Genomic DNA, 13,870 nt, shown 5'->3' with positions numbered 1-13,870 from the left:
GGGGTATCCCTGTTCCAGCAGGAGATGGACCGCATAGTAGACGAGTACCAACTCCAGGCGATGTTCCTATAACTGGATAATGTTACAACTTGTGGCCACTCGCAAGCTGACCATGATACTAACCTTCAACGTTTTTTTCAGGCAACAAAGGAACTCAATCTAACGTATAATAGGGATAAATGTGTCTTCAGCATTAGGAAACCGGCCATCTTGGGCTATGTGGTGCAGAATGGGGAAATCAGCCTGGACCCCCCCCGTATGCACCCACTTCTAGACCTCCCAGTCCCACATTCACAGAAAACCTTAAAGCGATGTTTGGGACTTTTCGCATATTATGCAGAGAGGGTCCCCAACTACGCCGACAGGGCCTGCCCACTCATAAAAGTCTTAGCTTTTCCTCTCATCCCAGCAGCTATCAAAGCCTTTATGGAGATTAGAGATCTGATTGCAAAAGCAACCCTGCGATCCATAGATGAAATGATTCCTTTTCAGGTAGAGACCGACGCCTCAGACGTAGCGTTGGCTGCCACTCTGAACCAGGAGGGGCGACCAGTAGCCTTTTTCTCGTAGACTCTACAAGAATCTGAGGTAAGACACTCGGCAGTGGAGAAGCAGGCTCAAGTCATTGTGGAAGTGGAAAGGCACTGGAGACATTATCTGGCATGTAAACGCTTCACCCTTGTCCATGGACTTTATGTTCAATAACCAGAACAGGGGGAAGATAAAAAATGATAAAATCCTGTGCTGGAGGAAGATCTGACTACGTATAGTTACAACATCCTATATCGTTCAGGGAGGCTCAACAAGCCCCCAGATGCACTGTCCAGGGGCACCTGTGTGGCCCTCAATCACATGTCCCAGCTGCAGAGCTTGCACAATGAGCTGGGCCACAATCTCCCATTCTCGGTAGAGGAGGTATGGACGGTAAGCAGGGGCTGCCCCATTTGTGCAGAGTGCAAACTGCAGTTTCACTGACCGGATAAAGCCACACTGATAAAAGCTACAAGACCTTTCGAGCACCTCAGCCTCCACTTTAAAGGGCCGCTCCTTTCCTACGACAGGAACGTCTATTTCCTTAATGCCATAGATGAATACTCATGCTTCCCTTTTGCTATTCCATGTCCTGGTGTATCCACAGCCACGGTAATAAAGTGCCTGCAATCCATTTTCAGCATGTGTGGGTACCCCAGCGATATACGCACAGATAAGGGTGCCGCCTTTGAGTGCTGAGGTCCAGCAGTACCTGAGAGATAGAGGCATAGCTACCAGTTGCACCACAAGCTATAACCCCACTGGTAGAAAGGGAAAATGCCACTATCGGGAAAACGGCCCAACTGACCTTAAAGGCAAGGTGACAAGATGTGTTACCGGAGGCCTTGCACTCCATACGCTCGCTGTTGTGTACTGCCACTAACACGACACCTCATGACCATATGTGTTCTTTCTCAAGGAAAGCTGCGACAGGCACAGTGCTGCCTAGATGGTTAATGACACCGGGACCGGCGCTCCTCCGGAAACACTTTAGGCCCCACAAAACGGACCCTCTGGAGGAGCCAGTGAAAGTGAGGCACACGAACCCCCACTATGCATACGTCGCATTCAGGGATGGACAGGAAGACTTGGTGGCCACCAGGGACCTCGCACCGGCTGGACGTGTGGATGATGCAGGAGAGCCGCAGACCCCTATGGAGCAGCGCAAAGAACGACGGACGATTGTCACGCTACCCCATGGGGCCCCGCCAAATAACACACCCCCAACAACCAATACCCCAACGGGAAGCCCTACACCCCCTCAGCATATTCCTGCCCAATGTCAGGACCCTCGACCCTTAATACCTACCCCCCCCCCACCCCCGCCGCCCCAGTACCCTGAAGATCCAGGAGGAAAAGGAAACCTCGCCAGATACTGGACTTATGAACACATGGAAAAGAGAAGGGGGAGGGGAGAGGGAGGCCAAAATTTTTTTTAAGGGGGAGGGGGCGGTGAATGTGGTGGTATGAGATTACACCACTAGGTCACCAGAGGCCACCACCTGGCGACCTTGTATATATAAACAGGTCACAGCTCATTCTCATTCATTCTGGCCTTGGCTTGCACAGAGGCAAGGCCTAGCTGTATATATTAGCCTATTAAAACTAGCGTTTTACTTGCACTCTGTCTCGTGTGGTTGATGCTAGTCACCATCAGCACTGCAATCAAATCTTTAAATCTCAGCAGAGAGGCACAAAAGCTGCAGATGCTGGAATCTTGAGACAAAAAATTGGCAGGTCAAGCAGCATCCATGGGTGGAAATGGTCAGCCAATGTTTTGGGTCGGGATCCTTCATCCAACCCTCGGTACCCATTGCCTTCAGTTCCACCTGGGCTCATGGAAGATGGAGGGTCCCAACCAGAGATGTTGACTGGTCATTTCCATCCATGAATGCTGTTGAGTTTCTCCAGGATTGTGTTAAATTTCAGTGATTTGACTGAACTCATTCAATTGTCGATGATACACTTCCAGCCTGTAATAGCAACAGGATTTTAGGGGAAATTATACCACAAGTGAAAGGGAATGAGTCCTAACCTCAAGACTGACAATGTGACTTACCGCATTCCTACAAGTGGGTCTGCACTTCCTCCAAAAGTGCTGTAATCCATCCCGTAGAAATTCAGCCCCAGCAGAATCTTACTCCTCCAGTTTGCATCGGGGTCCAAGATCTGAACGCAGGCTTGTATCCAGGGAATGGGAGAACTGGGGCCGGGTCTAGAAAGAAACGGAATGTCACCTCTCCACATTGAACTGGAACAAACCCAGATTGTGCAAACTGCACACCTGTCTCCATAAAGTCGATATTTGAAGCCAAGGGGTTGGTTACATTCTGCTAGCATGGTGGGGACAAAGACACACTACTTAGGAGGTGGAACCATCAATCCAGAGGCGCAGTGAGCTTACCGAGGTGCGTTCGAGTAGTCGTACGTCATGAGACTGAATCCATCCACCACCTGGGCCAGCTGGTCCAAGTCCTGCTTCCCAAACATTCCAGGTTGGTTGGTCCTTGAAAGAGAAAGGGGCAAAATTAGTATGATAAACAATGCAGGTGAGGCTCAGCAGCTGGCAGTACGACAGCTGGAGGGGCACAACAGCTGGGAGAGGCACATCAGGTGGGGAAGGCATAACCGTGGGGGCACAACCACTGGCGGGGGGGGTCAACAGCCAGGAGAGAGGGCGCAACAGCTGGGAGAGGTGTACCAGCTGGGTGAGAGGGTATAGCATCACTGACCGGGACTATAATGCCCAATCCCTTTCATCCCCATTCACACCTCAACTCTCCATGCTCATGAGCCTTATGATTTCCCTGCTTATAGCACAATCGTGCCAGAGGAATTCACCAGCATCCCATAATCATCGTTTCGGGCCTGAGCCCTCCTTCAGGAGTGCCAAAAATCAGGCAAGTGTCCAGGGTTTTCTACTTTGACCTATTGCCCACTTCTCTCTGACTGTCTCCTGAACCTGGCGTTGCTGAGCCTCTGCAAATGGTAATTTTTGGGATGTTAGCAGTGGGGGAAATCAGCGAGGTCAGGGCTATGTGGCTAGGCTTTGGTTAGGCAGATGGCCACAAATATTAGTTTGCTCCCACATCCCACTGCAGAACATTGTCCATGATTTTGGGGGCAGGCGAAGTGTCGTTAACTGAGGAGCTGAAGACAGAACCTAAAGTTCAAGTTTATTATCATCAGATTGTTCAGAAAATTGAATGGAACTTGTGACCATGATGCACACACAAAAACACACAGAACAGAGTGGTCACATAAATAATCAGAATAAATATTTGGGATGATTAACACGGTTACGGGATACCGTTCATGCATCTCACAGCCTGCGGAAGAAGCTATTTCCCAGCCTAGCCGTTCTGATTTTGATGCTCCTGTACCTCCTTCTTGATGGTACTGGGTGAAAGATACTGTGTGCTGGATGGAAAAGGGTCTTCTTTTATTCCTTGAGCCTTATTTAGGCAATGCTCCCAATAAATATTATCTATAGAGAGAAGGGAAGCCACAGTGATCCTCTCGGCTGCTTTAATGATTCTATGTATAGACGTCTAGTCTGATGCATTGCAACTACCAGACTGACAAAAGGCAAAGGAGGAAAAACCCAACACCCAACCCCAACCAACCAATTTTCCCCTGCAGCCGCTGCAACCGTGTCTGTCTGTCCCGCATCGGACTTGTCAGCCACAAACAAGCCTGCAGCTGACGTGGACTTTTACCCCCTCCATAAATCTTCGTCCGCGAAGCCAAGCCAAAGAAAGAAAGAAAGACCAGACCACACCATGATGCAGCTAGACAGGACATTCATAATTGTGCTCCTGTAAACGGTGGTCAAGGTGGGGTCCGGTAGCCTTCCCCTTCTCAACCTGCTGCACCACCTTGATGTACAAGGGGTTTTGAGTACAGGATGGGTCATCCTTTATATGCACACCAAGGAACTTTTTGCTCTCCCCATTCACCACGACAGAACCATTGATGTGTAGTGGAGAATGGTCAACCTTTATCCTCCTGAAGTCCACAATTATTTCCTTTGTCTTGTCCACATTGAGACTCAGGTGGTTGCCTTTCAACCTCCTCTCTGTAATACAGCTCATCATTGTTGCTGATGAGGTCAACTACCATTGTATCATTCACAAATCTGATGATCCTGTTGGAAATTAATCTGGCAGCGTAATCGTGAGTCAGCAACGTGAACAGTAGCAGGCTGAGCACACAGCCTTGAGCTGCGCCAGTGATCAGAGTGATGGGGCCCATATTGACTGTGGCCTATTGGTCAAGAAGTCCAGAATCCAGATGTTGAGAGGGTTGCTGAGACCCAGCAAGGAGAGTTTATCCATCAGCCTCTGAGGTATGATTGTGTTGAACACCAAGCTGAAGTCAATGAACAACAACATAGCGTATGAGGCATTGTTCTCTAAGTGGGATGTTGAATGTGGACCTTCATTCTCCTGAAGTCCACCATCATCTCCTTTGTCTTGTCCACATTGGGACTCTGGTTATTATTCTTGCACTACTGTACAAGCCTTTCAACCTCTGTAAACCGATTCATCATCGTGTTAATGATTGTGTAATCCGCAAATGATGATCCTGGCAGTACAATCGCGAGTTAGCAGCGTGGAAAGTAGCAGGCTAAGCACACAGCCTTAAGGTGCGTGATTGCTCAGCGGGTTGGACTGCCAACCTGTACAGACAGTGGTCTTTCAACCAACAAGTCCAGGATCCAGTTGCAGAGAGGTGTACGGAGTCTCAGCTAGGACAATTTTTCCACCAGCCTCTGAAGTACAATTGTGTTGAACACTGAGCTGAAGTCAATGAACAACAGCTAGGCAAATGCAGCATTGTTCTCTGGGTGGGTCAGGATTGTTCAGGCTATTGCATTATCTGTGGACTGGCTGGACAAGTAGGCAAACTGAAATGGGTTCAATGTCACTGGAAGGTGCACTTTGATGTGTTCGATCACCACCTGCTCAAAGCACTTCATGATCGTAGATGTCAGTGCAACTGGGCGGTAGTCATTCAGATTGGTTATTACCACTTTTTGGGCACTAGGATGATAGTGGCTGCCTTGAATCCTACAGGGACAGTGGATTGCTGCAGTGAGATGTTGAAGATGTCCGTAATGACCCATGTCAGCTAAGCCACACAGACCTACAGCGCCCAAATATGGCACAACCAGCAGCAATGGTCTCTGGAAACGGAAGCACAATCATGTCACCATGCAGGTTCCTTCAGTGGACTGAGGAGTTGAGAGGCCTACAATGCAATGGGAAGCTCCACCAATGAGCACATTGGAGGCAGCGCGGTTAGCACAATGGTATCTCAGTGCCAGCAACCCGGGTTCGAATCCACTGCTACTGTCTGTTAGGAGTGTGTATCGTGTCTCTGTGACTGCGTGGGTTACCTCTGGGTGTTCTGGTTTCCTCCCACCCACCAAAACGTATGGGATTAGTAGGTCATGTGAGTGTTTTTGTTGTACCTCTAAATTTAAGAAATTAAAATTAACACAAGGCGGGTAAGATTTAATGCTAGTCTGAAAATAAAAGGATATTTCAAAAGGATGTGGGTTCTTCTCCATGGAAACTTTTTAAATAAAGCACTTGTGGCAGCGCACATCCTCACGGCAAACCAACCCCGCTTGTGGCGGGGCAGCCATGGGGAAATGGCGTCATCAGAGGTTTCTCTCTGACTCCAGCATCCCTTCCAGAGCCCACCCTGGGCGGCGATTATGATGTCACAATGCGCCAGGTGACTGAGCTCGTGCTGCTCTTATAGGGGCGCACGGAATTTGAATAAAAACTGTTGTTAACGACCTTCAATGTGGTGGGTGTGTTTCTTCCATTGCTCACACCGCCACAGTGGTGACCCTGACGAGCCCAGACATTTTTCTGGACTCAAAACACCATGATATCCTGGCGCATATCAGCAGAGGTTAATGCTGTCTCCATCAAGCTTCCCCCCTTTTGGACCCACCGACCGAGAACGTGGTTTGGGCAGGCGGAAGCACAATTTCAACTCCGCCACATCTCCTCAGACGCCACGATGTTCTATCATGTCGTGAGCGCTCTGGACCAAAATACGGCAGTGAGGGTGGACGACATCATCCACCACCCCCCAGCTATGGGCAAGTACAGTGCCCTCACTTGGAACTTTCGGGCTAACTCCCCAGCAACGGGCTTCCAGGCTCCTTCACCTTGGGGAAGGTAGTCCGTCGGCACTGATGGTCGAAATGCTGGCCCTGGCAGAAGACCACAAGCCTTGTTTTCTCTTCTGTCAGATATTCCTGGAACAGATGCCAGAGGACATCCAGCTGCTCCTCACAGATGAAGACTTCTCAAACCCGAGAAGAGCAGCAGCCCATGGAGATGCCCTCTGACGTACAAAGAGGGAGAACGAGGCAGCCCTCAATCAGGTGGCACGACCAGGAGCCAGCCGACTGCAAGCCGCTCCCAAAATCAAGCCAGAGGAGGGCTAGTCGACCTGGTGTTTCTACCACCAGTGCTGGGGAGCGCAAAACCATAAGTGCTGCCAGCCCTGTGGGTTTCAAGGAAACGACCAGGCCAGCTGCCATTGATGGCTGGCCACACAAACAGTCTCCTTCATGTGATGGACAGATCCACTGGCCGCCAATTCCTGGTGGACACAGGGGCTGAGCTCAATGTCCTTCCCCCCAGAGCATTAGAAGACTCGCACCAGATCTCGAGGTCCAACCCTTCGGGTGACCAATGGCTCCACCGTCAGGACCTATGGCACAGATCCAGATTGGGAAGGAGAAGTTCCATTGGAAGTTCGTCCTAGGCTCCGTGGGCACCGCGCTGTTAGGGGCCGACTTCCTCAGAGCTCACGGCCTACTGGTAGACATGAAGGGCAAAAGGCTGGTCAACACCCGAATGTTCCACTCTACCTGACTGAACACAGCAGAAGCCCGCAGGTCTGAAACCGACACCGTAGCCGCTGACAGGGACAAGTTCGACGAGATCCTCCATGAGTTCCCCGCCAACTTAGAGTCACGGTTCAATGCCGCCCTGCCCCAGCATGGGGGGGTCTTTCACCACATCGCCACACAGGGTCCCCCGCTGCACGCTAGACCCAGACGGCTGCCGCCTGTGAAGCTCCAGCAGGCAAAGGAGGAGTTCTCCAGGCTCCAGGAACCGTCCAGCGCTCAGACAGCGGCTGGGCATTGCCACTCCATATGGTCCTGAAATAATCTGGGGGCTGGAGAACTTGCGGGGACTACTGTTGGTTGAACTACGCAACCACCCCCAACAGGTACCCGGTGCCCCACATACAGGACTTCTCTGCCAACTTCCACGGCGCACAGGTCTTCTCCAAAGTGGACCTCGTGCCGGGCAGATGGCGGACTTCGGCCTCACGGTCAACACGGCCAAATGCCAGTTCAGCAAGGAGTCCCTCCTGTTCCTGGGGCACACCATTTCGGCAGCTGGGGCCGTGCCGGCGCCAGAGAAGGTAGCAGCTGTTCAACGATTCCCCAAACCTACCACCCTGAAAGGCATCCAAGAGTTCTCGGGGATGGTGAACTTTTACCATAATTTCATCCCCGGAGCCCATTGTTCGCGCTCATGGCCACCAAAATTTTATCATGGTCAGGGGAGGCAGACAGGGCTTTCATCATGACAAAGGAGACTCTAGCCAGCACCACGCTGCTGGTTCACCCACGGCCAGAGGCATATACGGCGTTCTCCGTGGATGCCTCAGCTACGCCAGTGGGGTGGGTTCTGGAACAGTGGCTCAACGAACAATGGCGCCTGGTAGTATTTTTCAGCAAGCAGCTGCGCCCGCCGGAGCTTAAATACAGCGCCTTCGACCGGGAGCTCCTGGTGCTGTATTTGGCCATCCCCCATTTCCACTACTTCCTTGAGGGCAGGCCATTCACAGCCTTCACGGATCACAAGCCCCTCACTCAAGCACTGGCGATGGCCAAGGATCCGTGGTCTGCCAGACAGCAGCACCACCTCTCATACATGTCTGAGTTCACGACCGACATCTGACGCCGGGCCGGCAAGGACAATGAAGTGGCGGATGCACTTTCCCATCCAGCCATCAACACTCTTGCGCCCAGCGATTACGATCAACTGGCTCAGGTACAGAGGAACGATGTGGAGACTCAGGCCTTGCGGACTGCCATCTCGGGCCTCAAACTCAGGCCCAGCAGCCCAGACACATTGCTCTGCGACATCTCAACGGGATGCTGTGCCTGGTGGTCCCGCCGCACTGGAGGGTGAAGGTCTTCAGTCTGATCCACGAACTTTCTCACCCAGCTGTAAAGACAACCATGCGGATGGTCGTGGAGCAGTTTGTGTGGCATGGGCTGAAGAAGGAGGTGGCGGAACTGGCCAGGAATTGTACCAGGTGCCAGACCTCCAAAGTCTAGTGTCACACACAAGTCCCCATCCAGAACTTTGACCCAGCGGTTTGCAAATTCCATCACATCCACGTTGATGTCATCGGGCCCCTGCCGGTGTCCAAGGAGGCTCATTACCTCCTCACGGTGTGGATCAGGCCACAAGGTTGCTGGAGACCGTCCCAATTAAGGAGGCCTCAGCGGAGATGTGTGCCAGGACTCTGGTTAGCCAATGAATCACCCGTTTCGGAATCCTGGCGTATATCAATAGTGACAGAGGGGAGAAGTTCACGTCTGCCCTGTGGACTCAGATGGCGAAGCTCCTGGGGGGTCAAGCTCCACCACACCACAGCATACCACCCACAGTCTAATGGGTTGGTGGAGAGGTTCCACAGGCACCTGAAGGCATCGCTTATGGCCAGGCTCTCTGGACCAGACTGGGTGGACGAACTACCCTGAATCCTCCTTGGGATTAGGATGGCACCCAAGGAGGACCTGCAGGCTTCAGTAGCGGAGATGGTCTATGGCGCACCGCTTTCCCTGCCGGGTGAGTTTTTCGGCCCAGACCCTGACACCATGGCCATCGACAAAATCCTGCTGACGGACCTACGCAAGCAACTGGCCTCCCTAGCTCCCCCACCCTCAGCACGCCATGGCACCCGGCCGTTTCATCTCCCCAAAGAGCTCGACCCAGCCCAGTTCGTTTTTGTGCAGAAGGGACCACAAGGTGTACCGCTACAGCGACCATACGAGGGGCTATATAAAGTCTTGCACCGGTCCGGCGGAACATTCACCCTAGACATTGGGGGAAGAGAGGAACTTTTTATGGTGGACCACCTCAAGGTGGCCCTTCTGGAGAGGAGTCACGTGATGGAGTAGTGGCCGGTCAGGGAATTATAGCCCTCTCCCAAAAAGTTTAAAAAAAAACACACAAAGCACAAAGGTACAAGATTAAAATTTATAATAAAGTAAAAATAAAGGTGAGAAGAAAATGGTAGCGAAGAGAGAAAAGTCGAAAACAACGGAAAGAAAAGAGGAAGAAAGAATGTCGGAAGAAGAAGGTGAAGGCCTTACCTTTCCGAAGAGGCCCGCCGCGGAGAGAGAAACCCGCTCCCTCAGGTCAGTGGAACTCCCGGGGTCGGGACTACAAAAATGGCTCACAGAGCCGAGTAAAAGTGCGCAACCGCGCATGAAAAAAAATACACTGACGGGAGGGGGGAACAGCTGCAGAGTCGATCTCCACAGCTGAGAGAGACACCAGCAGCACAGCAGCAGGTGCAGAACACAGACAATAACGACAACAAGAAAGAAGAGGGTAAAAAGAAAACAAGGAAACAACAGATGGTCAATCCAGAGGAAGAAGAAGAAGAAGAACAGAAAGAAGTGGAAGAAGAAGAGAAAGGCAAGACAATGGATGCATCTTTTTTTAAAGAATATATGGAATCAGTGAAAGAATGGCAATTACAAGAATTTAAAGAGATAAAAAGAAGAATTAAGAATGCAGAAGAAAAAATGTCAGAGATAGGAAAAAGAGTGGAAAATATGGAAGAACGAGAAACAATTGTAGAAATGGAAGTAGAGGAATTAAAAGAGAAATTAGAAGAATCTAATAAAAAAGTTAAAGAGGCACAAGAGCTGTTAGCTCAGAAGATAGATATAATAGAAAACTATAATACAAGAAATAATATAAAGATAGTGGGCCTTAAGGAAGATGAAGAAGGCAAGAATATGAGAGAATTTATAAAAGATTGGATCCCCAGGGTCCTAGGAAGACCAGAATTACAGGAAGAAATGGAAATAGAGAGGGCACATAGAACTTTAGCCCCGAAACCACAACCGCAGCAAAAACCAAGATCCATTTTAGTAAAATTCTTAAGATATACAACAAAAGAAAATATATTGGAGAAAGCAATGAAGAAAGTAAGAGAAGACAAAAAGCCACTGGAATATAAAGGTCAAAAAATTTTTTTCTATCCAGACATAAGTTTTGAACTCCTGAAGAAGAGGAAGGAGTTCAATACAGCAAAAACGATCTTATGGAAAAAAGGATATCTTTGGCTTGGCTTCGCGGACAAAGATTTATGGAGGGGGTAAATGTCCACGTCAGCTGCAGGCTCGTTTGTGGCTGACAAGTCCGATGCGGGACAGGCAGACACGGTTGCAGCGGTTGCAGGGGAAAATTGGTTGGTTGGGGTTGGGTTTGGGTTTTTCCTCCTTTGCCTTTTGTCAGTGAGGTGGGCTCTGCAGTCTTCTTCAAAGGAGGTTGCTGCCCGCTGAACTGTGAGACGCCAAGATGCACAGTTTGAGGCGATATCAGCCCACTGGCGGTGGTCAATGTGGCAGGCACCAAGAGATATATTTAGGCAGTCCTTGTACCTCTTCTTTGGTGCACCTCTGTCACGGTGGCCAGTGGAGAGCTCGCCATATAACACGATCTTGGGAAGGCGATGGTCCTCCATTCTGGAGATGTGACCCACCCAGCTTAGCTGGATCTTCAGCAGTGTGGACTCGATGATGTCGACCTCTGCCATCTTGAGAACTTCGACGTTAGGGATGAAGGCGCTCCAATGAATGTTGAGGATGGAGCGGAGACAACGCTGGTGGAAGCGTTCTAGGAGCTGTAGGTGATGCCGGTAGAGGATATAAATTTATGTAAAATTACCCAGCGGTACTTAAAATAGTTATTTCAGGGCAACAAAACAGACTATTCTTGGATCCAGAGGAAGCAAGGAAATTTGCAGAACAACTACAAAACAAGCAGAGAGATGAAGACATGTAATGAGAGTAAAAATGACCACGAACTATATGTATGTGTGTAAAGGGGTATATGTGTGTATATATATAGTGTGTATACATGAATGTATCTGTATTTAGAGGAAAATATATAGAGTATAGATAAGAATTAACAAGGGAGGGAAAAGGAATAGAGGGAATAAGGAGGGAATTAAAAGAGTGAACATTGTTACATATGAAAATTGAAAACTTTTCCGGGGGGGGCTGGGTGGGGAGGAGTTACGGTCACTGCAAAATCAGTTGATGTTTGCGAGTGAATTCGCAAATCCAAATGGAGAGGGGAGATGTGGTTGCCCAGACAAGGGATAAAGGGCAACTCAGGAGGGGGAGGGGAGAATGGGGTTAAAGAAGTTTTAAATAGGAGAATAAGGAAAATGTTTGATGTTTTAGAAATGTTGTCTTATAAAGTGTTCAAAACAAGAAAGCAGAAATGGATAAGAAGGAAAGGTGATGATGGAGAAACAGAAAGGGAAGATAAACAAAGTATGAAATGGCTACGCTGAACTATATGACTTTAAATATTAACAGAATACATAACCAAATCAAAAGGAAGAAACTGTTAAATTTACTGAAAAAAGAAAAAATTGAAATAGCATTTGCGCAAGAAACACATTTAACTGAATTGGAGCACAAGAAATTAAAGAGAGCAGCATCTTATAATTCAAAAGCAAGAGGAGTAGCTATATTCATTAGTAAAAATGTGCCAATTAAAATAGAAGAGGAAATAATAGATCCACCAGGGAGATATGTAATGACAAAATGTCAGATATATTCGGAGGTTTGGAATCTACTCAATGTATATTCACCTAACGAAGAAGATCAAAAGTTTATGCAAGATATTTTTTTGAAGATAGCAGATACGCAAGGGAACATATTAATAGGAGGGGATTTCAACCTTAATTTGGATTCAAATATGGACAAAACTGGGAAAAAAATTAACAGAAAGAACAAAGTAACCAAATTTATAATTAAATCGATGCAAGAAATGCAACTTTTGGATATATGGAGGAAACAACACCCAAAGGAAAAGGAATATTCATATTATTCGGGTAGACATAAAACATACTCAAGAATAGACCTATTTTTGTTATCAGCTTGTACGCAAGATAGAGTAAGAAAAACAGAATATAAAGCTAGAAATTATCGGACCATTCACCCTTAATATTGACAATAGAGTTAGAGGACATCCCTCCAAGAATGTATAGATGGAGATTAAACTCCATGCTACTTAAAAGGCAGGATTTTAGAGATTTCATTGAACGACAAATTAAAATGTATTTTGAAATAAATACGGAATCAGTGAAAGATAAGTTTATACCTTGGGATGCAATGAAAGCGTTCATTAGAGGGCAAATAATAAGTTATGTAACCAAGATGAAGAAGGACTATAATCAGGAAACAGAGCAGTTGGAAAGGGAAATAGTAAATATAGAAAAAGAATTAGCAATGAAGGAAGATACAACTAAAAGAAGAGAATTGGCAGATAAAAAAATAAAATATGAAACACTACAAACATGTAAGGTGGAGAAGAACATAATGAAGACAAAACAGAAACATTATGAACTAGGGGAAAAAACGCACAAAATTCTAGCATGGCAGCTTAAGACAGAACAAGCTAAGAAAATGGTATTGGCATCAAGGAAAAAAGACAAACAAATCACATATAATCCAACAGAGATCAAGGAAAACTTTAGAGAATTCTATGAACAATTATACCAAACTGAAAACGAAGGGAAAGAAGGCAAAATAGATGAATTTTTAACTAAAATTGAACTACCAAAATTACAAATAGAGGAACAAAATAAATTAACAGAACCATTTGAAATAGTAGAAATACAAGAGATAATTAAAAAATTACCAAATAATAAAACACCAGGAGAGGATGGATTCCCAATAGAATTCTATAAAACATTTAAAGATTTATTAATTCCTCCCCTCCTGGAAGTAATCAACCAGATTGATAAAACACAAAGCTAACCAGATTCATGTAAAACAGCAATAATTACAGTAATACTAAAGCAAGGGAAAGATCCACTCGCACCAGCGTCATATAGACCAACAGCATTACTTAACACAGATTATAAGATAATAGCTAAACTATTAGCAAACAGATTAGCAGAGTATGTACCTAAAATGGTAAATCTAGACCAAACTGGATTTATTAAAAAAAGACGCACAACAGACAAT

At 47.5% G+C, this 13,870-nt stretch overlaps 1 protein-coding gene across 4 annotated transcripts in view; it reads right to left on the bottom strand.

Moving 5' to 3' along the window:
- Positions 1-13,870, bottom strand: part of chid1 (chitinase domain containing 1) — a 98,849-nt gene that overhangs the window by 31,241 nt on the left and 53,738 nt on the right. For all 4 annotated transcript variants that reach the window (XM_069895082.1, XM_069895065.1, XM_069895074.1 and 1 more), the window contains 2 exons: positions 2,936-3,037; positions 2,591-2,746 (listed from right to left, as the gene is read on the bottom strand). In XM_069895082.1, the coding sequence (XP_069751183.1) occupies positions 2,591-2,746; positions 2,936-3,037 (258 nt within the window). The remainder of the gene's footprint in view (positions 1-2,590; positions 2,747-2,935; positions 3,038-13,870) is intronic.

The sequence above is a fragment of the Narcine bancroftii genome, chromosome 1, assembly GCF_036971445.1.
Source record: "Narcine bancroftii isolate sNarBan1 chromosome 1, sNarBan1.hap1, whole genome shotgun sequence".
NCBI lineage: Eukaryota > Metazoa > Chordata > Chondrichthyes > Torpediniformes > Narcinidae > Narcine > Narcine bancroftii.
Note: the sequence above shows the minus strand (reverse complement) of the source record. Positions and strands in the feature narration are given on the sequence as shown.